Source organism: Nelusetta ayraudi, unplaced genomic scaffold (genome assembly GCF_046127955.1).
Source record: "Nelusetta ayraudi isolate G7.1 ecotype Tasmania unplaced genomic scaffold, CSIRO-AGI_Nayr_v1 ptg000136l, whole genome shotgun sequence".
NCBI lineage: Eukaryota > Metazoa > Chordata > Actinopteri > Tetraodontiformes > Monacanthidae > Nelusetta > Nelusetta ayraudi.
In genome coordinates, this window is record NW_027466186.1 from 5798769 (window position 1) to 5822500 (window position 23732).

The 23732-nt window shown below is 47.0% G+C and overlaps 2 protein-coding genes across 4 annotated transcripts; one reads left to right on the plus strand and one right to left on the minus strand.

The window, feature by feature from the left end:
- Window positions 1-570: 570 nt before the first annotated feature.
- Window positions 571-14320, minus strand: adar (adenosine deaminase RNA specific). Of its 2 annotated transcripts, none has more exons than XM_076012447.1 (16): window positions 14181-14320; window positions 8992-10728; window positions 8119-8450; window positions 7691-7883; window positions 7392-7573; window positions 6877-7012; window positions 6466-6704; window positions 6205-6361; window positions 5604-5772; window positions 5315-5408; window positions 5070-5183; window positions 4852-4979; window positions 3694-3876; window positions 3500-3612; window positions 2969-3096; window positions 571-2875 (listed from the first exon to the last, which is right to left on the minus strand). In XM_076012447.1, exons 2-16 carry the CDS (start codon window positions 10588-10590, stop codon window positions 2551-2553), a joined length of 4092 nt encoding a protein of 1363 aa, XP_075868562.1. In that variant the 5' UTR covers window positions 10591-10728; window positions 14181-14320; the 3' UTR covers window positions 571-2550. The 2 variants fall into 2 exon arrangements, with proteins under 2 accessions (XP_075868562.1, XP_075868563.1); XM_076012448.1 differs by lacking the exon at window positions 14181-14320 and adding an exon at window positions 12022-12440.
- On the plus strand, window positions 11959-22659 carry LOC142879298 (neuronal acetylcholine receptor subunit alpha-7-like). Of its 2 annotated transcripts, none has more exons than XM_076012449.1 (11): window positions 11959-12042; window positions 15387-15484; window positions 16505-16644; window positions 17324-17368; window positions 17805-17914; window positions 18260-18339; window positions 18437-18604; window positions 18959-19153; window positions 19551-19637; window positions 19738-19847; window positions 20921-22659. In XM_076012449.1, the coding sequence occupies exons 2-11, from the start codon at window positions 15433-15435 to the stop codon at window positions 21737-21739; spliced, it is 1806 nt and encodes a 601-aa protein (XP_075868564.1). In that variant the 5' UTR covers window positions 11959-12042; window positions 15387-15432; the 3' UTR covers window positions 21740-22659. The 2 variants fall into 2 exon arrangements, with proteins under 2 accessions (XP_075868564.1, XP_075868565.1); XM_076012450.1 differs by having other exon boundaries at window positions 11976-12042; window positions 16155-16644.
- Window positions 22660-23732: the final 1073 nt, after the last annotated feature.

A 23732-nucleotide genomic window follows, 5' to 3' on the forward strand; every position in this document is an offset into this window, starting at 1 on the left:
CCAGTCTACTAGGACTGTAGATGTAACGGAGATGCTAATATACTTTGTAAAGTTGATTAACGTGAATAGCAGCAAATAACAGTATACACACTGAAAATGTTCCAAAGGTTCTTTCGTCCAAACAATCGAAAATTGTTTTTATAAGAGTAAACTATAAGAGTAAGCTATTTCTTTTCCTTTTCACAGTAATGTCGTGCACAACGTCATTAGTGTTATTGCAGAGGCGTTTGTTGATGCCATCATCTTGGTGTTTTCATATAAACAGTGGTTCGACCCTGGCCGGTTGAACACGGCTACTGGCTCGTGAGCGACATCTTGTGGTTAAATGAAAAATATGTAACAAAAATCACTGCCAGAATTTAATTGAAACGCAATTTCAATGTATTGTTTCTGTTTTCACAATCACAATTCTCTCAATTTAGCACCAAAGTAATTTAATTAAACCCGGTTAAATATTGTATATTAATAAATAAAACATATTTAACTTTAATGTAACATATTATAAAAATGAAAACCTGGTGAATAAAATGTGATATATAAGAGACAAAAAAAAAATATCCATCACAAACATGAGTCCACCGAGCCTTCCTGAGCCCGCTTCTTCTTTTATTTTTTTTTTTAACCAAATAACATACCCAAACATATTGGTAAAAATCAGAATTTTGCAGCTTTGTTTTAACATCAGAGGAAAAAAAAAAACATGAACGGTAGATGACATTTCAAGAAACGTATATACATTTAACTTACATATACACAGAGTGTGTATAGCACTGCAAATCAAATATTCGTTCTTTTATGGACAGCGGGGTCTGAATGCGCAGCTAAGAACAGTTTGAAACGGTCAACAGTTTTAACTCCTTGTTAAAACTCTCATTTTACAGAAGCAACTCGCCAGTTTTGTGTATTATTGAGTCTTGCTTGACTACAGCAAGACGGCCTAGGGACAAATGGACTGTTGGGATTGAGAGTTGTGTATTTGTTCAAATCAATCAGTGGTTAGAGTTTCGGCATTAGACTTTGGGAACACCCTGCACACTTTTGTGTGTTCATGTATTCTGACTTATCAAGTCAATGTACCATAAAATCTCTTTCCAAGAGGAAAACAAAATATGACAAGAAGAAACTGCGTGCTCTCCTTCCACACTCAAGGTCCCCTCGCATGTGTGAGAGGACCTTGAAGCCTTTAATTTACAACGGAGATGTAAAAACCCACATGCTTGAATGAAGAGCAGACAACTTCCAGGTCTTCACAGACATGAAGCTAAAATAAAATTAAAACAAAACAAAACAAAACAAAAAATCACTGTAACACAGGATTTAGGCCCACAACATCAGAAGGGAAATAGTGGGAATGACAACAGCACTTTCTACAGGAGGGCACAGAAGCGCAGATGGTTTTACTGTGAGGGGTGGCACCAATCAAGACTACACCTAGTAGCAACATGTGAGGAGCCAAGTCTGGCCATAAGCCAGGTCCCATCAGTACTGACAGGAGGTGAAAACCCAAACGTGTGACAGGGCATTAATTATAAACCACAGGATGGGTGTGTGTGTGTGTGTGTGTGTGTGTGTGTGTGTGGGGGTGGGGGGGGTGGGGGGGGGGGGTGGCACATACTCTTACATACATAAAAGCTTTTGGAATTGTAAGGCGGAAATGAGACAGATGAATTAATGTACTTCAGGGAAGGATACTAAGGTACTAAGAGAAGGATTTGCTTTTGACAACACAGAGGCCATTCAAACGCTTTTGAACACAACATGTAGTCACACAAAGGCAGCAAACAAGCAATTTGTGACGGACAGTTCAAACCTAAATCAATGCTGAATAAAAGAATTATTCAAAACAAGGCAGGACCTGTACTGCAGCTGACTCCCAATTAGCAGCTTTTGTCAACCATTTGGGTTGTCCGGGGTAAATTGGACAACAAGGGGAGACGATAACTGGGTCCAAATGGCTTATTGCACAGCTATAATGAGGACTAACAACTGCCAAATGGAGCCGAGTCTTAGAATCCCTCACGTACCTGAACAAAGGTTTAGTCACAGGGGACTAGTAACTGAACTTAGATCTTGTGGGAAAACAAAGCGATATTCGTGTCAGGACAGGACAGTTTATCAGCCAATCTCTTCTCGCTCCACACAGACTGGCCTCCCGCATGCCGCGTAACATCAGACGCAAGACAAAAGAAACCAGAATGACTCAACATGATAGTATACTAAAAAAATTAACTCGCTATCGTAGTGTATTTTGTATTTTTATGGAAATTTTCTTTTAAAATTATAAAAACTTTTTTTTTTCAACATTTATGACAATGCTGAAAGTGGTGTTTGTTTTTCCCCACATTTGTTATTTTTTTTTTATGAATCTTTTCACCCTTGAGTCCTTTGTCTTCTTTTACTTCCTGCACCATCATTAGACGGGCTTCAAGTCGCTGGCTATGCATTTTTGGATTGTCGGCTTTCCTCTCCCCCACCCACTGTGCCTACCTTGTGCTTTTAATTTCCCCTTTATAATAAAATAAGCTCTGTAAAAATGCACCCTGCAGCGACCTAGGCCTCCTCCTCCTGCTTCACCTCCACCGCTCCTCCGTTACTGTTGCCGTATCCTATGAGGATGTTTGCCCCGGAGTTGCCCATCCCCTCCCCCGCCTCAAAGCTTTTCTCCTCCAGCGGTTTGCTGATCCAGGCGCCGTAGCCGTGCTCGCACAGGGCCTGGAAGAACTGCTGCTTGGCCTGCTGGAAGGACGAGGCGGCCACCTTGGCCTGTGAGTAGGAGGCCAGCGAGAGGAGATCGTTGCGGCCGCAACGCTGGCACAGGGTGCGAAACAGAACGAACACGTTGGACTTGGAGACTCGGGACGAGCTCAGTTTGTTCCTGGAGGGAGGAAACGCTCATCAGAAACGCAAAGGATGCTTATTGCGAAGCGCGAGAAATATTGCAGTCGGGAGGGAAAATTTTGTTACGCACCCGTCCAGCTTGCCTTTGGTCCCATCCAGCACCTCCACACTGTGCTGGTCTGGAAGGCTCCAGTTCACACTGGACTCCTTGGTTTTGCCGGTATGACGTGTGGAATCATACACGCTCACTCTGCCCACCTGCAAAACACATTTGGAGCAAATTCATTTCGGCAAAAGTACGCGACCAGGCAAAAGTTTGAACACACCTTCTCATGCAATTTTCTTTTCTTTTTCCTACACTGCAGATACTGAAGACATCAAATATATGAGCAAGATATATGGAATTATGCAGCCAAGACAAACACGTGGCTATTTTGAAGAATTTAAATATAAAACGTGTTTGAGTATTTTACACTTTTATTGTTTCCTACATAATTCCATGTGTGTTCATACGTAGTTTTGATGCCTTCAGTGAGAAACTGCAATGTCAACAGTCATGAGAATGAAAGAAAAGACATGAAATTCATAGGGTGAGTCCAAACTTTTGACTGCTGGTGTATCTCACGAAGCCCCAATAAGTTGAGTGTGAATGCTGACTGACCTCTGGGTGGTTCAGCAAGAAGGGAGAAGGGAGACTTTTGGAAAAGGCGTCACCGTCTCTGGCCAGCCGACAGCAAACGGCACGCGTCAGATGTCCGTGGTTGTACAGATAGCCTGCGCATGGACACACACCTTTTAGCTATGAACTGAATTTGGCCAGATGTGATTTGGAGTCTGGTGGAATTTCTTTCTCACCAAGCGTGATGGACTTTAGGTAGATGGGATTGAGGAAATGGCTGAGTAGCGCCCCCTGGAGGCCCAACACGTTCCAACGCAGGATCTTGTCGCTGCAGCTCATGGTCCGCAGCCTCTCTCCGTGCTGGATGCCGTCCCAGGTGGGGACAATGGCGCTGGACTCCACCGGGATGGTGCCCTCGCCTGGGCGAAGCAGTGAAAGACACGCGTGAATTAATTGACGTGCAGTGAGTTTCTTTCCTCCTTCAACCTCGTAAAACCCAAAATGCTGCCATACGCTGGCTTTAAATCCCTTAGGAGCAGGTGGAATTAGTTTTTTTACAGTCTTCCTTAATGCCGTGTCCGTCAGTGTCTCATCCCATGAGTTTGTTTTGATCTGCGTGCTCGTGTCTAATGTGCGTCGCCTTAAACGGTCCGGTACGACGCTGCAGCGCAGTCGCAGATGAGCTCCAGCCTTATAAGAAGAAAATAGATTTTTTAATTTTTAATTTGATTGTCTAATTTTTTTCCCCATCCCTAATCCCCTCCACCTGGTGAGGAACCTACAGGGATCTTTTGGGAAGTGGGTGGGTGGCTTGTTAAAGAGCAAAAACCTCAGAGGTGAGTGGATGAAGCTGCTATTACTTTCAAAGCAGATCAATCACATTTGTTGCTGGCTGGCAACAGTTCAAGGGTTCTGAGTGAAACTACAGAGTGATACGCCGACGATGCGCCCACTGAACTCTTGCCAAAGTACAGCCAGGTGTGAAGCAGCAATATACCACTGCAGAGAAAAGCCTTGAGAGCTTTTCTTATTATATTAAAGCAGAAGTGCTTTGTGATTTAAATCAAACAGACCCGACCGCAACATCTGTCTAGAGGCAGAACTCATGTCCGGTAACGCAATCACTTCCTCTCAGTAGTCAGCGTGTGTGTTTTTAGGTTGAAGTTCCACTGATTGTCACATCCCGAAGGATGCAAAATTTGTCCTCTGCATTTGACCCCCCTGAGGGTGCGGTGAGCAGCAGCTGCAGCACAACTGCACAGAAGCTGCAAGGCTATTAAACGCTGACACCGACTGAAGCTTTTGCAGACGGATGAGAGGTGATTTCAGACTTCAGGGTGATCCGGATGCAATGCAACGTCCTTTCCAATTGCACATGTGCGCCAGCCATTTACCGTTCTCCACTTTGGTGCGAAGCTTGCCCTGCTTCGTGTTCTCAAACAACGGCTGGTGGTGCTCCACGTTGTCCCCCACTTCGCTGCACGACTTGTCGAACAGAGCGCCGTCGCCGCAAGGTGCCGTGCTTTGAAAAACAAAAGTGTGACACTGTGACGACAGGGTGGTGGGGACGGAAGGTAAAGGAGGAGAACAGGAGGGGAGGTGATAGTCCCACCTGATGTACAGATGGAAGCTGATGTCACTTTTAATCTGGAGTTTGTCCCCCGCTGGCTCAAAAATACTGTTGTCAGCACCGTCGTAGTATTTGAGCAGCTCGATGTACAAGAACCTGACAGGGTTATACAAGGAGAAGGAGAGTCGCACTTTGAGATAATGTCCCAAAAGGAGAAATAAAGGGAGGGGCGGGGGGTTCTTTTCAGAACTTTGAACGCCGCTCTCAAGAGAGACATCTCATCGTACCGAACAAATCCCCTCCTGGAGATGATTTCAGCGTGGCAGTCATTGACCGTGTCCCCTTTGAGGCTCAGCTCCTCTCCTTTGACACAGCGGTTTCCTGGCAGGGACGGGAGGAAGCGCATTAACGTCAGGCGACACAACAAACCAGCGGCTCTCAGCTCTGAAGTGGCCCGGTGCTGCGTCAGACTCTAAATCTTCATTTTGTGGAAAGACACGCTGACATTCAGCAGCTCCCTGTTTTCCGCGCTGCAGCAGTTAGAGCTTATTACGACTGCACTTTGGATGCACGTACCAGTTCCCAGGCTGACGACGGTGCCCAGGCCCTCCCCTTTCCTCATGACGATGGTGGCCAGAATCTTGCGCCCCAGCAGGCTGTGCTGGATGCGCGTTGTGAGAGTGTTGAACCGCTGGTGACTCAACATGGCGATCTGGTCGTGCAGAGTGCTGCCGCTCACAGGAAGCTAGGCAGATGGACGCGTGCAAAGTGGTAGAACACGTTCAACGCATTGAAAGGTTAGGAAAACAGCAACATCAAGTGGCTACATTTTAGTTTGCATCGTCTTTCCCGCTTCCGAGCTTGCCAGTAAACTACGGTGGCCTGCACACCCAAATCTGTAGATCTTGTCAAACTTCTTCTTTGTTGGTTTATTTGAATACGCGAGCAGTCAATCTAATTACAAAACGTGCTGTCAGGTACCTGGATTGTCCACACCAGGCTTCATTAGTAATATAGTGGTGCAAGATGGCAGCTAACTGGAAGCAAGACCAAGTCTTTACCAATATAAAAATCATGAATCAAGTCAAATATTACACACTGGATGTTTAAGGCAAAGTGTCCTCGTCTGATGCTGATGTGTGTAAATAAAATAACTAATAACCAAAAAAGGCCGAACCTCAGTTGGGATGAGCTCGCCGGTGCGGGCTGCTCTCTCCGCCTCCCCGATCAGAACGCGTAGTGCCGCGTCAGCCGCTTCGTGCTTCCCCTGTTTCTTGTTGGAGGCGCACACAGGAGGGAACCAGCGGCCACCCAGTTTAGCCTGGTAAGTAAACCTGAGGAGGCGACAAACCGAGACAGGTGTTCACAGATACAGTCCCAGCAGTTTTGCTCACAGGAACAACATAGATGTGTGTGAATGTCGTCTCTGTGTACACACTTGGGCTCGTGTGCAAGGCCAGACTGGCCCACCAGTCGGATCTCGGCGGCGAAGCCACGCGCCCTGGCGTATTCCAGCAGACCCGACACGGCGTTGTTGTTGAGGTGGCTGATGAGATCGCCGACGCCGGCCTCGTGAGCCGCTCGCAGCTCCTCGGCAGTCAGCGAAGGCAGAGTGGAGCACATGGTGCTGGCTAGAGTGGCGTCACTATCGCTGGAGGAGCCCAGGGGCAGCTGAGGCTGGGGGAACAAAGAGAGAGCAGACAGACAGATTTGTAGAGTGGACAAAAATATCAGCATAATGACAGCATTGTGTTTTTTGGTCAAAGTGACCCTGAGCTCTCTGGTTAGAATTAGGGTCTTATTTTGGACGCCTTGTTTGTCTTGCTCAAACGAGCGACTCTCAACCAACCTTGTTGAGCTGTAATTTCCCTTCAGAAATCAGTTCCTTGACAGCCTCCTCTGCAGCCAGCTGGCGGGCAGCTTTCTTGCTCGGCGCCGAAGCCTCCGGAAACAGGCTGTCGCCGAACTTCACCCTGTACATGAACCTAGAATGGACGACGGTGAAGAGCAGATGGAAGGTGAAATGGGCAGTAGGATTGAGGAGCCTTTACATTCAAAAAATTCATTAAAAAAAAAATTATAACACCATCAGATCAAAAGCAAAAACAAACACTGTACACTTGGAAAGAGTTTGTCTCTGACAGTAAAACTCGAATGGCTGTGAACAGAGGTGGCAGTGTGCCTGTGTCAGCTGACTGCAACTCTTGGGAAACACCAGGGCAGAAATAGCACCCCCCAGGGGGAAGTGCATGTGTGCAAAAAGAGCTGCAGTGTCTTTTCTTCTTCTTCTTCTTCTTCTTCTTCTTCTTCTTCTTCTTCTTCTTCTTCTCCTGAGGAGGAGGAGGACGAGGAGGAGGCTGGTACCTTGGGTCATGTGGCGGACCCGCCTGTCCGGTGATGAGGAACTCGATGGGGTTCCCGCTGCGCTGGCTGTACTCCATCAGGACAGACACCGGGTTCTTCCCACCAGGCAGAGAGCGCGACAGCGGCGGCGGATGTTCCTTCCCCATCGTCCCTTCACCCTGACCACTGCCTTCAGTTGACGCCTGGTTGAAGGGGAGGGTAGAAAACAAAAACACTTTCACTATTTTAGCGACTATGACTTTGAATGAAATGGCGTGACTTTCTGAGCAGCGCAGACAAACAAACAGACAAAAACTTACACCGATGTCCGCTACTTGACTTAACGCTTCCACTGTTGCTGAGTTTTCCACCTCCATTGTGTCCGAGTCGCCGCTCATCTCCTTCATGAGGATGCGCAGGGTGGCGGCGGCGGCGTCCTTCTTTGCAACCTTCTTACTGGAGGCCTCTGCAACAGGGAACAGCCTCCCGTTGAGCTTCACCTGCATGAGGAATCTGGGAACCGCGGGAGGAAAAAGGCAAGAGTTACTAACAATAATTACCAAAATTGTAAGTAAAGGCAGAACAGCTCAAGTCCAAGTGATTCATCATTTTGAGCCAGGCCCTGCATTAAGAAACTGGCCAGCAATCTGATTCTGCTACGAAGTTCGGACTTGATTCACATAGTAAAATTTATTAAAGACATTACACGACGCACAACATAAGAAAACCTCAAACAACAAAAACTGACCTTGGATCGTGGGAAGGTCCTGACTGGTCGAGGAGCAGGAACTCACAGTTTTGTCCCAGATACTGGGCATACTCCATGAGGCCGCTGACAGGATTTTTCAGTCTCAACTCCTGCAGTTTGGCCAGCAGGTTCTGGGGAGGCGGCGCAGCCAGCGACACGGCCACAGTCCCACCTGGACTGGTCCTCACCGCATCTGCAAACTGCTTCTCCGCCTCTGCCTCTCTGCGCATGGCGTTGAGGAAGTCCGGGATGTCGTCGCTGGCCCACTGGCCCTCTCCTCGGTCTTCACTCTTGCACCTCTTAGGAATGGGTGGCCCACAGAAGGACTGAAGCTGAAAGAGGACAAGCAAAACAAATTTGTGACCATGAGGGTAAATATTTGTACCTTAAACAACACATTAAGTCACATTTTCCCAAGGTACAGGTAATACATCTAAAAAAATAATGTCATAATACACAGCCTAAAAACAGAAATTAAGAAAAAAAAATTCTCTAAAAAGTTGGCAAAATATTTACATTTTTGAATCATTTCAATCGTTTTTGAGCCAACAACACTGCTCACAGTTTATTGTGGTTCAAACAAGATCAATATACTTCCTAGGAGGTTGAATTATGAATGAATTATATAGAATAAAAAAAACCCGTTGACCTGTTGAATGAGAATAAATGGAGAAGAACATCAGTGTTACTATTAGAGCATGTGAGATTATCCTGTTCCGCATTACAAACAAGAACTTAGATCTAATATCATCAATAGAGCTGCAACTAATGTGCGATACCACTACATGTTGATTACTGTAGCCTTTGTGAGAGTTTGGGTCTGTATCTGCCATCTCACTTTGAGAAAAAGACACACACAGAAATACAACTCACCCGCTCGCTGTTATTTTGCTCAGGCATGAAGCCCTCTGAGAAGGGCAGCAGCACCAGACCCGGCAGTGGTGGCAGAGGGGAGGACGGTCGGAAACCCAAGCCGAGGCCCTCCAGCTCCATCGGAGTCCCCTCGGAGCGGCTGCCCTGCATCGCCTTGAGGCTCCGTTCCATCCTCTCTCTGCGGTGGGCTGAGAGCTCCCACGTTGGGGGGCTGACATCTTTGTTTCTGACCACATCGCCAAGCTTTTCCATGGCGTACAGGGTGGGGTTGATGTGCTTGGCGTTCCTCAAGCGCAGATTTTTTGCAATGACCAGGGAGGTGGCCTCCTGTGAATGCAGGAGGTACTGAAGAATGAGCTCTTTCTGATCCGTCATGGTGGGGGGCTTCGGGCCCTGCTTGGCAGAGAGAGCGGTGCACGGGTAATCCTTGTCCTGGCGCTGCTGGCCTTCTGCTGGTTGCTGGGAATCTGTAGACTCGGATGAGTCGGAATCGTTAGACAAACTGGATTCAGTGTCGAAGTCCTCCTCTTTTTTGATTTGCACCAAACGGAAATCTCTTTCTGGCTCGGGACTGGTTTGCGGGAGCTGTTCTGAGCCGTGCTGCTGAGGGACAGGTAGTGTGGAGTTTATAGCTGGTGGAAGTTCTTTATAAAGTGTCCACTCTGGAGGTTGCTCTCCCTGCTTGGACGCTTTCTGCGAGCGCCCCAGAGAGTAGAGAGCCTTGTTGACGACTTTCTTGGGGAGACGCAGCTTTTTGGCCAGCGATTTTGCCGAGACGCTCTCGCTCGGCTGCAGGGCGAACAAAGCCGCGTGGACCTGGTCCTGGATGGCAGGATTCAGAGTGATGTTAACTTTAGCAAAACTCACATTTGGCGAGTAGCAGGACGCGCCATATCTGTCAAACTGCTCTCCTCTCTGGGGCCTGTCTTGAAGCGTAATGCGCTGAAACCTGTCAGACAGAGAGTCTTTCTCTGGAGCCCACGCTCTGCTGGAGTTGACGCTGTGCCTCTGACCTCGCAGCTGGCTTTGAACGAGGTATCTCGGATATGGGAAGCTCCGTGGAGCTCTTACATTTGACGGGTATCTAAAACTCTGCTCCTGACTGTCGGAATCGTGAGTCCTGTAGCTGTTGTTGGGATTTGAATATCGGTCATAACCTGAACTGAGCTGGTATGAGGAACCAGGCTGCCTTCCCGGTGTCGCTCCCCTGGTCGCTACGAATGGCGGATCAGCTCGGAAGCGGGGCGACTCACAGGTCTGTTTTAAGAAGGCTACTTGTTGGTCGTGGAAAGCTTTGGTCCCGGGGACGGGGCGGTGTTGTGGAGAATACGAGCTGCTAGAGGGTGCGAGGTTTGAAGCTACCTTATTATGGTTTGGAAAAGGAGGAGCAGTGGCATTTGGAAAAGGAGCCGGTGGCTGAAAAGCCGCCGCCGGATGGGAAGGGCCACGGTAGCTACTTGGAAATGCGACTTGCTGTGGCCCGGGCCTCAGGTACAACGAGGGCGGACCAGGTCTGTAGTAGGTCTCCTTGGCTGGAAGGTTTGGAGGTGGATGCCTGGGATACTGTTCTCTGGAGGGCCCTCCTCTACCTCTGCTCATAGCGCAGGGCGGGAGAGTAAGGGGGGGGTGTGGCCTTGCCGGCAGCGCAGCTCCTATTTAACCGTCTTCCTTTCCTCTTGCGCAGACGAGCTGATCCCGACTGAAAGTCAGTGGAGGGCGAAGGCACTCCAAGGGGACCTGAAACACAATCGTGGACAAGGAGAGCGCAAGATTAATGAACAGGAATAAATAACGCCGCCGTAATTTAGCCTTATTCAATCGCCGTTGGCGAGCCACTAACCTGCTTTAGTTTATCTGAGTAAAGTCAGAGAATCTCTACTATAAAGGACAGCACGTTTTATGTGTCGTTTACAGTCTTTCGATGGAGTGGATGATAAAAGTTATTGTAAAAAAAATCTATAAAAGTATTATAAAAATAAAAAAAAAAAACAGTCCAAGAACACTGCTGTTAATTTTGCTGGCTGCATGTGTACACCTTCAAATGATACACTCGCATAGTGTACAAGGATACTGCAGGGTGACTTAGAGTCTCCCCCCAGTCCCTCTGAAACCAAACCCCTGGATATGTGATTAATAATTCAGACCTTCTTCTGACTTTTTTTGGATGGATTTCTGATGTGAAACATTGTCTACAGTGTGACAATTGAGAGCAGGAGGAAAGAGAGAGAAAACAAGACGAGTTTCCACAGGCACAAGATAAAATTGACTGTGAACAAAATATGTAAAACAGCCCTGATTAGGACAAGAGAGGCGGTGCAGTGGCCTTTTAGAGAAGCAACGACAAAAACCCTGCACTGTCTTACTTAGAAATAAACTCTTCTGCCTCTTCCAAGCGGCACCTCATAAAGTCTCCCAGTGGCACAACACACATTGATTCAGGTTCAAGTGTCATACTGAACAACGCTCAACGATGTCTGTGTCAGTAAGACTGACAACACGGTGACACAGAATACACTGAGTCAAATTTCATCCCTTCTGGCCGGCTCAGCATCAGCAGCCTGTAGCAGAGGGCTGAGCAAGCCCAAACAACACGGCATTAACAGAAAACACCGTGACGGTGCTTCATCATGGTAATAGGGAGCGACAGGGGCTGGCGGCCCAGGGAGGGACCCGACAGGGCTGGAGCTGATTCATCACAAGCCTGATGCAAGGCAACAGCTGACAACCCAAATCAAAACTGGGTTTGTCTTCCCAATGCGCCAACATTATGCTCCACACTCCTGGCCGGGAAGTGGCCAAAGGTCGACAGTGAACGCGTCACACCTCTCGCACTCTATTCGGGCAAGTTAGGGCAAGTTAAGGCAAGTCCGAGCGGTGATTTAAGTTTTGAGCTTTTTTTCCCATCTTTCACTGAAAATCCAAAGACAAAGTAAGATACGAAGAAATGCAACTTGATGTCAAGTTGTGTGCGGCCAAGTAGCTGCACACACAGTGTGGTGTACGGACGGAGCGGGTTGGTATGGTTCTCACCTGAAGCAGCTGTCAACTGGGGTAAAACAAAAACAACAATTCAAGTTCGAGATCACTTTGAATCTGGAATTTAGATAGATAGATAGATAGATAGATAGATAGATAGATAGATAGATAGATAGATAGATAGATGCAACAGCACGCATAGACGCAACAGCACGCAAGTCCAGTAAGTGAGAAACTGCAGCAGAAGAGAGGAAAAGCAAATACTACAGCCGGGTGAGGTCCTTCTCGATGTATTTACGCGTTAAAGATGAGTAACAAAGCTGAAGGTGCGCTTCGCTTTTAAAGCTGGAGCGGGGCGGAGATTTTTATTTTATCTTTTTAAGCTGTGACAAGAAAGGAAAGGGAATTTCGATTGCGTCTGCTGCAAGCGAGTCGGGACGACGGGCAATCGACAGTCGAGTTAAGTTTCGTTTTCGCTTCCCGAGAAAAGGTGAGGTCGATCACGTGACTCCAGTGACGGAACCCGGCAGGGAGCGCGACGTAAGGAGACACCGCTCAGACAGCACATAGATGTGACTGCGTCGGTCGATGAAATATTACGAGTAGTGATGGCATTTCCGGCTTTTTATTTTTTCTCTTTTTTTTTTTTTTTTCAGAGAACCAATTCTTTTGGCTCGGCTCACTAAAAAAAAGATCCGGCTTTTTAGGCTCCCAAGCGGCTCCTTAGATTTTTTTTTTTGGTTACTTATATTGTTTTATAACCACGTAATGTGCTAAAACGAACACAGTCCCGTAAAAGTACATAGAAAATACTAAAAACAAACAAAAAAAACAATACAACTATGTACAAGTGAAAGAACACATCGACAACATATCACAAGATAAAGAACTGCAAATCAAACAAACAAACAAACAAAAACTATCGGCTCATGCGGCTCTCCGTCGCGAACGAACCGCCCATCGCTAATTAAAAGGTAACGATAGAGCCAAAAAAAGTGTCCCCGCCATAGAGGACACGGTCTCCGGGCATCGCACACCGCTCAGATCGGATGCGGCGAGCGAAGGAAGAGGCGCCCGACGGAGGGCGGACCGAGAGTAACGCAATACAGTCTGGTTCGAGATGCAACGACAATCACAGCGGTGACTTGTAACTGCGGCAGGGTGGCAGCAGGGGAGAGAAAGTATCGCACGGAGTACTACACAGGGAAGGTCACTAATAATGGACTTGAGTAGAGCAGTTGCGTTCAAGGTGCCCAACAAAAAAGCGTTCGTTTACAGCAAAATATACGCGTGCATTTAGCAACAAGTAAGATTTTTTTTTTTTTCTTGAGCTACACAGACATAAAACATATGTATGTTTACGACCTAATAGCGATGTAACAATGTTGTTAGTAAAGTTACTGTGTTGTATTACTGTGTGAATAGGGGAGAAAATACACAACATGCATGTCTACTCGCAGATATATATTTTTAAGCTTTATTGTATTTTTTGTAATAGCAACACATTCTCTGTCCACTGTCTCATTTCCACAACACAAGGCAGGGGGACTGGTGACTTGCTGGACCACCAGCCATATAGAAAGACAAGCATACATTAACACTCGCACTCACTCCTACTCCTTTGCAATTTCCGGGGTTTATCCTACGAGAGTACTGCCAATTTTCAGTTCCCAATTCACCCCCAAGTCAGGGGAAGTTGCCAAAGACCACACAATCCCGGGGATCAAACACGCGACCTTGTTGCTGAGAGGCAACAGTGCTCAAATTGTTCAAATGAACTACAAAGAACGCGTTATTACACTGTTCAAATAATTGACATCCTCCCAAATGATGAACTCACTGCCGTAAATAAACTTGAACAAGTGTCGTTACAAGTTTGACACGGGGCCACATTGCTTTTTGGAGGTAATTGTTTCATAACGGAGTCAGATTAAACCTTAATAAACAGGTACGGACAACATGTGCATCACTGTGCACCCCCCCGGCCGACTCACGACTCTTCACACACACTTCGCCTTAGCACGGCTGCTAGCCTGTACCAGCTAGCATCTGGACCCACACCGCACTGGCACTGCACCATTTGCAACCGCTGCCAGCAGCCCTCGCTGCTCGCCCTCGCTGCTCGTGTCTGCTCCAGACGAAACACACAAACTCGTCAAAGGACGACAGCGACAAAAACCATCCCGAGAATCCCATTCACACAGTCTGTTTACCTGAAGCCGTGAGAACGTCACCCAGTGCGAAGGCTTCAGCTGCCGTGCAATATATTAATGCGCTGTAACCACGAAACAATAAAGAACTGGTGCGCGATGACGTGACGCAAATCACATGCGCCCGACAAAAACAGTGAGGCGTCGCATGATGATTGACGTCACCAACAGGGCAAGGTTCTGTCCCCCCCGTCCCCCCGTATCATTTGCTTTGTGAAGGTGCAAATGAAGACATTTTTTTTTTTTTTTTTTAATGTAGATTGGGTTAAGGCTGACACGCAGAAAGATTTTTAATAAATCAAGTGGTTTAACAAAATAAAAGTTAATTAGGATACGCAAGTTTAATTATGGATGATTTTCCGGAAATATAATCATCTCATTCTTTTCGAAATGTAAGGGTCGTGGTGGCAGTGGCGGTGATATGTGTATGCGGGGAAGCCACTGTGCTCCATTAAAAAAAAATATATATACATGAAACATGCTTTACAAATAAAGATTGATATAAACATTTTATACAGACCACCGCATTTCTCCGTGACAAGTAGCAAAAAGACAACTACTCGAGGCCTAAAATAGTATATGTCTCCGTTTATGAACGCACAAGTCTATCCAGTGACACAATTTCATGTGGCTTTGCAAAGAAAAACTTTAGTCAGTATTTGCACTTCTGTCAAAATATCCAGCAGGTGTCAGTATACCGCCATGAATGTTCTCATCAAATTAAACAACTCAGAAAGCTTTCAAAATAGCTCTGAGGGTGGATGGATAGAATAGGATGTAAATTACAGTATTAAAAAATAACGATACTAAATTAATTATAATAAATGTAAGATAATAAATTAATTTTAAAAATCAAATGAAGAATTTATTGCTTGTTGGACTTGATCCAGATTGATTCAGATAGTCAGTGGATTAAAAAGTCGTAAATAACCTCAGTGACTGAGATAATGCCAGATGAATATGTTCTAATTAATACAGTCGAATTGATGAGCATAGAAGCGTGAAGGTTGATTAAAGCAGCAATTCAGGTGTCTGTATCTCTCTCCGTACCCGAGTGCTGCTGCTTCAGAGCATTCACTGCACCCACTCTGGCTCTCTTAATTGCTCTCAGTCCCTCTCCCTCTCCCTTTCCCTTTCCCTTTGCCACAGCTTGCTTCACTCACACTCACTCCGCTCGGTCTCTTTCCCACAATCTTTTCTTCTCTCCAGATCCCTGCCTCAGTGTCACACTCCATACAGAGAGGAAGAGTGCGGCATGAAGCGCGCCGTGGCTCTGTGGTTGTCCATAGTTGGGAATCTGCTCCGGGGTGAGTGACTTTCCTTTCATTGGTGCACCCGGACTGGTGTGCACGCAATTCCATGCATGGGCATTTTAGACTGTACTCGTTTGTGGCAAAAATCTTGCTGTGTTTGCATCAGTTCAGTCCCACACCAGAGGAGTGGATAGATAGATAGATAGATAGATAGATAGATAGATAGATAGATAGATCTCTCACTCTATCAGTTGAGTCACAACATTTCCAGCCTGATGTTTTGTTCTGTCTAAGCCTGCCTGATTGGATATCTTGCTTTTGTCTCTTTCCAAAAAAAGAAAGTATGAAATGTACAACAAAGCATCAGTTTAGTGTTGAAGGCTAAACCTGAAGCGTTCAGAGCATTGTGCATAGAATGATATGAAAAAACAAAACATGAATTATGCTTTTGTAGCTAATGCAGTGCGGCTCGCATCTAGCAGTGATGGCTCCATCCTCCTGCTGGTGATGATTGAATCCGGAGAGAATAAAACTAGACAGTCCCGCTCCCATCTGTCTGAGTGCTGAGCCAGTTTTTCTGTCAGGGGATGTTTCACTGTTTAACGCGCGTCTCTCTCTCTCTCTCTCTCTCTCTCTCTCTCTCTCTCTCTCTCCCCCTCTATCTCTCTCTCTCCCTCTCTCTGTCTTCCCTGCATGATATAAAACTGACAAATCTTATGACCAGGAAGAGATTTGGTGCTAGTGATCAATCAGTGGGGAATCAATTAGGGAAAGGGATTTTCTGTCTGCTCCTCCCATATCTTTTCTTCCAGTCTTATTTCTTCTCTCCTTTTTTAAACTCCTCTGTTGTCGTAACTGCATCCAACTCTGTCCAAAAAATTGCTTTTTTTCCCTCCTTGTAACCACTGGAATAGTTATTCTCTGCTTTTAACTACATCTACGGCGGTGTCCTCTCAATCACACTGTTTCAGCGCTTTCTCCTCACCTTTCCCCGACACAGCACTCTGCATCTAGCTGCCACTTTTATTGTCGCCTCTCCGCTACATAACTCCCACTCCGTCTCCCTTGTTGTAGCGTCGCTACAGGGTCCCTACCAGCGCGTCCTGCTGAAGGAGCTCCTGAGGGACTACAACCCCATGGAGAGGCCGGTGGCCAACGACTCCCAGGCTCTCACCGTCCAGTTCTCCTTCACCTTAATGCAGGTCATGGATGTGGTACGCAAGGCAGAATCTGCAACATAAGTCACAGTCACTCACGCGTTCTTAAAATCATAGGGGGCTAGATTCCTGTTTAATAATTTAAACTCATATGAGTACATCTGGATTTTGGGACGGCACTGTCTGTCGAATACACTGTCGGAGGATCTGCTGCCGGTGTACAAATAGATTCTGAAGCTACAGCAAGGCGTCTTATCTATCTCTATTTTATGTACGGTAATTCAAATCAATTACTGTATGAAGAGTCCAGTATGAAGAAACTTTCCAGGCATTGTAAAAAAGGATCATCTGCAGAACAGTAAATAGTCTAAATTCACGAAAATTTTATTTACTTTTCCTAAATTTAAAGACAGCACTTCCAGCATGTAGGTTTTCTATGCATAGTTGCTCTACATAAATACAAAAAAAAAAACCCTGATCTGGGGCGGCTGTAATGACGAGGATTGGATGTCTTTGTCTGATCTGTTTTTTTCCCCACCGCAGAGTCGGACAAAGACTGCAGACAAGATAAGAACAAAATAATTAAAAATAATTCAACTTGCCAAACCCAGTTACATTAAAACTTTTACAGAAAGTAATGACAGTTCACAGTGACTTCATGATTATGAATAATGTAATGGTTATATTTGGCTTGATCAATTATCCATCATCTTGTCTGTGTCGCTTGTGTTGCAAGGATGAAAAGAACCAGATCATCACCACCAACGCCTGGTTGCAGATGGTGAGTATAATGGAAAACAATCATTAATGTGATATTGATTCCTGCTTGAAAATCTCATTTTTCCAAACGGCCTGCGTCTGCAGAATCAGCTTTATGGGTCTGCCTCAGATGCTGACCTGGTTTCAGGTTTCATTCTTGTGCTAATGGCCGCGTCAGTGTGGAAGACAGATAAGGACTCTAGTATTTACAGTTCTTATTCAGGACTTTACTATATCACCACAAAGACTTTCTATCTCTGTTGAGTCCATACAAGCCTCAAGGGGCTTTTTAACCTTGTGCAACACCAAGCACCTTTTACTGTGGTTGGCGTGGCTGACATGCTCATTAAAACGCAAGTGAACTCTCTAAAACCAACATGGCTGAACAACAAACAACAACCGAGGCACGGAGCAGACAGAAATCCAGAGTGAACGCTTGTTTTTGCTTTGTCTCTCAGCATTGGTATGACTACTACCTCCAGTGGAACCAGTCCGAGTATCCTGGGGTGAAGAACCTTCGTTTTACTCCTGACCAGGTGTGGACGCCTGACATACTGCTGTACAACAGGTGCGTCATATTAATTAGTAGGGATGCACCGATACCAGTTTTGGGTATCTGTACCGATACTGGGGTTGAATACTAATGCTAGTACTCGTAAAATACATGCCGAAACCACAACACCAATACCAGTTGTATATGTATGCATATGAGAATTTTGCTAAATGTGTGTTTGTACTACAGTGAAGCTTGTGACAGTTACCCCATGTTCTAGAAAAACATGCTGAGGAATGTTGTTCAAATAACAGAACATCTGTCTATCATATGTGATGGCCTTATCAAGAACTCAGTATTGCGAGTACTCGCTCTCTACTCATTCTGCTGCTCACTTCCACCATTGTGTCTCTCCCACAGCGCTCATGACAAGTTTGACGCCACCTTCAAGACCAACGTGCTGGTGAACTCCAGCGGTTTCTGCGAGTACCTGCCTCCAGGTAGGCAAACCGAACACCCTGCAGTCTGTTTTAATCCTATTCTTTTTCACGCCTTTCAACTGGCAGCCGTCTTTCCTGCTCCTACTGCTTCTTGAAGGAATATTTATCAGCACGTGCAGCGTGGACGTGCGCTGGTTCCCCTTCGACATCCAGCGCTGCGAGCTGAAGTTCGGCTCGTGGACGTTTGACGGCTGGCTGCTGGACATCCAGATGAAGGCGGCAGACGTGTCGGGATACATGCCCAACGGCGAGTGGGATCTGCTGGGTGAGAAAGCCGGCTGAAGCTCGTGATCTTAAGTTGTGTTGCCTGGAAACGAGCGCTCTGCTAGCACTGCGATGACCAGGGATGTAGCGGGAGTTAATATATTTAGTAAATATTGAATTTCATTAAATTAGACGAGGATGTGGGCAGACACAGGGTCAGTGAACTTTTCGATCGATTCAGAAAGAATCTCTCCGTTGTTGGTTGGATTTGAGGATGGTGGGTTAAGGTCAGTGCACACAAAAACGTGTGCTGTGAATTTTGTTTGAAGACTTAAATCTGTCTTTAATCAAAGTAAGGAGTACCTTCCGAGTTGAACTTTCTTACCACTGCGGTGGTTTCCCTGCTGTCCTCCAGAGGTCCCCGGTGGTCGTCACGAAGTCTTTTACGACTGCTGCGCCGAGCCCTACCCCGACGTGACCTTCATCGTGACTCTGCGCAGGAGGACCCTGTTCTACGCCCTGAACCTCCTCGTCCCATGTGTGTTGCTGTCCTCCATGACCCTGCTGGTCTTCCTGCTGCCCGCCAACTCGGGGGAGAAGATCAGCCTGGGTGAGGCTCACAGGAAGGAGGAAGGTGGAGTGGATGAGGCATGGTGTAAAAAACAAAGGGGAAAAATATCAGTGTTTTGTTTTTTCGGAAGATCTTCATCTCTATCATCACTGTCTCCCTCGTGGACGTGACTGAAAAAACTTTTCACAGTGTCGAGAGAGCTGAAAGAAGAAGAAGAAGAAGAAGAAGAAGAATACTTACACAATAGACATGTTTTTAAAAGTCTGGAGAAGTGAAGGGGGAGAATAAAAACCAAATGGGTATTTCTCCGAGTGTCAGGGATCCTTCGACTGCAGCTGAACAGCCGGCCCGTTCCACTAAATGCGCTTTTGTTTTTCCTTCTTCGCTTCTCCTCCACAAACCCTCCCCCTCCCTGGTGCCCTGCGCCTGCCTCCAGGCATCACGGTTCTGCTCTCTCTGACTGTCTTCATGCTGATGGTTGCGGAGATTATGCCTGCCACTTCAGACTCCGTTCCCCTGATAGGTTGGTTCTTTCTCTCTCTGAGCTGTAGAGGAAAAATCTTCTGCATCCGTTGGAAGGAATGAAAAAACATGTTCGCTTCCCATGTCCCTGTTGCTCTCAGGTCAGTACTTTGCCAGCACCATGGTGATCGTGGGGATGTCTGTTGTGGCCACAGTCATCGTCCTTCAGTTTCACCATCACAACCCAAACAATGGACAGATGCCGCGATTGGTAAGAGTCGGACCTGTGAGCACGGCACAGATTTTTCCCATTTTCAGGCTGTTTGGTGCATTAACTTGACACTGGACTCTGTGCTGCAAGTATAAACGGGTACTTAAAACTTTTTTACTATTTCACAGCGAGACACACATCCAAAGTAAATAAGTTGTGGTATTACTGACAGGCTGTTGAAGAAGATGGTAAAAGTCTTCTGCTCGACTGCATAGAGTTAGTGCGTGAGCTGAATACTGATCCTGATCCACAGTGTTATCTCTATACAACACGCCTCCATGGCCAGAAAAGACTACAATTAACATTATAGATTTTAAAATATGACTCACTCAGGCTTTATGCGGCAGTTTTCATCTCGTGTCTTGAGTTTCCTTCCACCTTCGGTCCAAGGAGTTGTAGTTCAAGTTGACTAGAGTTACAACCACATCTGTGCTTCTGAACTGGGGCTTTTAACTGTGCCTTAACTTTAATGCTGCAAAAACAGACAACTCGAGCGTGAAATCAAAGCTTCACTCTCTCAGTCAGATTGCTGAAGGCTGTTGATGGTAAAATGGTAAATGGACTGCACTTATATAGCGCTTTTCAAGCACCTTCACGGTACCCAAAAGCACTCTCATTCACAAATTCAAACACTAATGGGTGGCTGCTGCCATGCAAGGCGCTGCCTAGCCCCATTGGGAGCAATTTAGGGTTAAGTGTCTTGCCCAAGGACACAACAACGGACTAGGATGGAGCGGGATTTGAATCGCCAACCTTTCGGTCATTGGACAACACGCTCTACCTCCTGAGCCACAAGTCGCCCCATTGATGATGGTTAAAAGATGTGAATATTTTTCAAAATGGAGAGGAGCGTGTTAATATGATGCAAAGAAGGTCATTAGAAAAGAATAACTTGTTTTATTATTAAAGAAACAAAATTTAAAAAAATCCAAGGGCTTTGATGTTTGGGGAAAAGAAATGAAACACAAAAGAGAGAACATTTTGGTTCCTGAAAAAGCTTAAACGCACAAGTTTTAAGACACATCTGCAGTTCAGAGTGTGTCTGTTGAGAGGAGCTCCTCCTTGTGTGTCAGGTCCACCTGGTCCTGCTGCAGTGGATCCCCTGGTTCCTGCGGATGAAGCGGCCGGGGGAGGGGGCGGACCCGACCCCGTCGGGCAGCCAGGCGGACTCCCAGAGCAAGACCCTGTCGTCCTCCACCAACACCACCGTGCCCACCCCGCTGGCCTCCAACAACCTCCCCACCAGCCTGAGCTCCCTGCAGGCCGGCCTGGCTCAGCTGGCCCCCCCGCTGGCGCAGGCCCACCGCTTCAACGCTCAACCCGCCGTGTTGCCCGTTCCCGGCCATCTGCAGCCCAACGGAAACCTGCCCTACATGGTCTTCCACGCCTTCCAGGCCTCCGATGAGCCTGAGCCGCACCCCAGAGGCCGAGCTCTGGAGGAAGAAGCGGCGGCAGCTTCAGCCTCTGGACTAGCGGCAGGAAACACCCCTGTTCTCCACCGCCACCTCCAATCTTTCAAGCCCGGCGTCGCTCCACCGCTGGACCCTTCCTCCACGTCCCCGGATCCTGACGCCTCCGCCCCCTCGCCGGGACCCTGCGGCCTGGAAGTGGCAGCGGGGAGATCGGCCGCCCTGCAGACGCATGCCGGCGCCAACAGGTGGTCGGCGGCAGACGTGCAGCTGCAGGCCCTCCTGTCCGAGGTGCAGTTCCTGGTGGATCGCGTCAAGGAGCACGACCGGCAGCTCAGCCTGGCCGAGCAGTGGCAGTTTGCGGCGGCCGTCATCGACCGCCTCTTCCTGGTGGGCTTCAGCGTCTTCAACATCATCTGCACCATCGCCATCCTCATGGCCGCACCCAATTTCGGAGAGGCGCTGTCGAAGGACTTCCTCTGACAGGCGAGACTCGAGAGGTGGTGGAGAACGTTTGGGGTGAGCGGGTGAAATTGGGAGGTTTGTCAGAAGCACAATCACCGCCATAGACTGCGACGTGACGGACTGTGGACTGGATTATTACCCAAAGCAAAAGATGCATCTTCACTCATTTTCAATTTGAATCGTCAGAGGTCGAGTCGTCGATTTCCATTGATTCGCTTCATCGTTAACATTGTCTCAGAGTGTCTTGCAGGTGGACATTTCAGAGCGAAGCCCTGGCTGCATGCGGTGTCAGTCAGGGCTAATTTCCAGTCTTTTAAATCACACAAGGTGGATGTGAATGCGGGGCAAGCAAAACAAGTAAAGAATGGGTTTATGAATTTATAGGCAGGTTGGAGATGGTTAGAAAATATGACCAAAGTGAGTTCTGCCTAGTAAAGTGATTGATGCATATGCCCGCCCTTCTTTTTTTTTGTGTGAAGTACATGCTTCAATTAAGGAAACCCAAGATCTTTTATTGAACAGTGTGAACTGGACTGAACTGCAACCTCCATCAGAGTATGAGGCGCCTCCCTGCATTATAAATGTGTTATTTGCTGGCTAATTAACATGGTAATGTGTGATCTTCCACAGGCAAAAATAATTTTGTCACTGCAGTTGGCCTTGCATGGATCTCAAATTTCTTACCAATAATTTGCATTGCAGAAACTAAGCGCTGATGGGCCGCATGTTTGATGATTAATATCATTTTGAATTCTTTCAATTGTATATTAAAACAAATGGAATGTTCTGTTTACTCTCGTATTCATAATCTTTGGAAAGCGGAGCATGAAGTTGCTTATTGGTCTCCCAGTAATAACGAACACCCTGGGATATCGTATTGACACCGAAAAGATTTTTTTTGCCGCTGGAGCAATTTAATTAAAAACATCAGAACATTCTGTCTCGGTGTAAACACTCGGGCATTTATTTCTGTAACACTATAGCGATTGATTGATCTATATTTCCCTTACGCTTCTCGAGCAAGGATGCCAATTGTGTCTGAATGTGCCGTCGCATTGAACGTTCTGTTCTCAGGCCTCATTGCCAGGGCTGATAGGCACCAAGAAGAGGGGAATAACACGGCGAGAGACCACATCAATGAAGCGAGTGAGCGTGGAAGAGAAGAGGAGGAGATGCGACGGAGATGTGATGTGAGGCCTACGACGGGGCGCAGGGACAAGGAGAATGCTGAATGAAAGGGAGTGGGCCGAGACTTATTGTTGCACGGCTGATGGGAACTGAGCTGGGAGGAGAAATGCGCTGAGAAGGCAGATAGGAGCCGAGAAAGTTTTAACCCGCCTGCTAATGAGGCGGAGGAGTGCGGCAGAGGCGGGGAATCGATCCTGCGCCAGGGTCGGCCCTCAGAGGTGGCCGTTCACAAATACCCCCATCAGCGAAATGGTGTCTTTATGGAAAATTTACGGCCAGGGCTTTGGCTGCCGAGATGATGAAGTCCGAAATAATGCACCCACGATCGAGGATTGAATTTCTCTAATTGATGTCTTGGCACCCGTGCGGAGGAACCTTCAGCCTGGAGGCTCCTCGTTTAACTTCACCCTTTTTTTTATTTTTGATTGTATCTTATGAGGTGGGAGCGCTTGGCTAAGCCCCTCAGACAGGGCCAGGTAATGAATGCGGAAGCCTCCTCCTTCTGCGGCGACTTATCCATCTAACCGTGTCAGTGGTTCAACGCAGGGAAAAAAGCAAGCGGGTGGCTGGAGTGGGATGCAGGATGCAATGAGCAGCTGTCTGCATGGAAGTGAGGGGGCTGCTGCATACTTCTAATGCAGTAACCACACACACAAACACACACACGTGTATGCAAAACACACACCCAGGAGGATCAAGTTCTTTGTTTTGATTTTTTTAAGCACCAAATCATCTGCTGTATTTTAATCAGTTTCTTGCAAAGAAAAGCGAAGAAATTTTGAACTGGGAATTGGTGTTCTCTGGTCGGTGGGTTCGTTCCCAT

Excerpts from the sequence above, each read along its gene's own strand:
- adar (XM_076012447.1), bottom strand. The coding sequence starts at position 10,590 with ATGAGCAGAGGTAGAGGAGGGCCCTCCAGAGAACAGTATCCCAGGCAT. Across the intron at positions 5,773-6,204 it reads GCGAGCTCATCCCAACTGAG|CTTCCTGTGAGCGGCAGCAC; the intron begins GTTCGGCCTTTT and ends CCATCTGCCTAG. Across the intron at positions 4,980-5,069 it reads AGCTTCCATCTGTACATCAG|CACGGCACCTTGCGGCGACG; the intron begins GTGGGACTATCA and ends TGTTTTTCAAAG.
- LOC142879298 (XM_076012449.1), top strand. The coding sequence starts at position 15,433 with ATGAAGCGCGCCGTGGCTCTGTGGTTGTCCATAGTTGGGAATCTGCTC. Across the intron at positions 15,485-16,504 it reads AGTTGGGAATCTGCTCCGGG|CGTCGCTACAGGGTCCCTAC; the intron begins GTGAGTGACTTT and ends CCCTTGTTGTAG. Across the intron at positions 17,915-18,259 it reads GACATACTGCTGTACAACAG|CGCTCATGACAAGTTTGACG; the intron begins GTGCGTCATATT and ends TCTCTCCCACAG.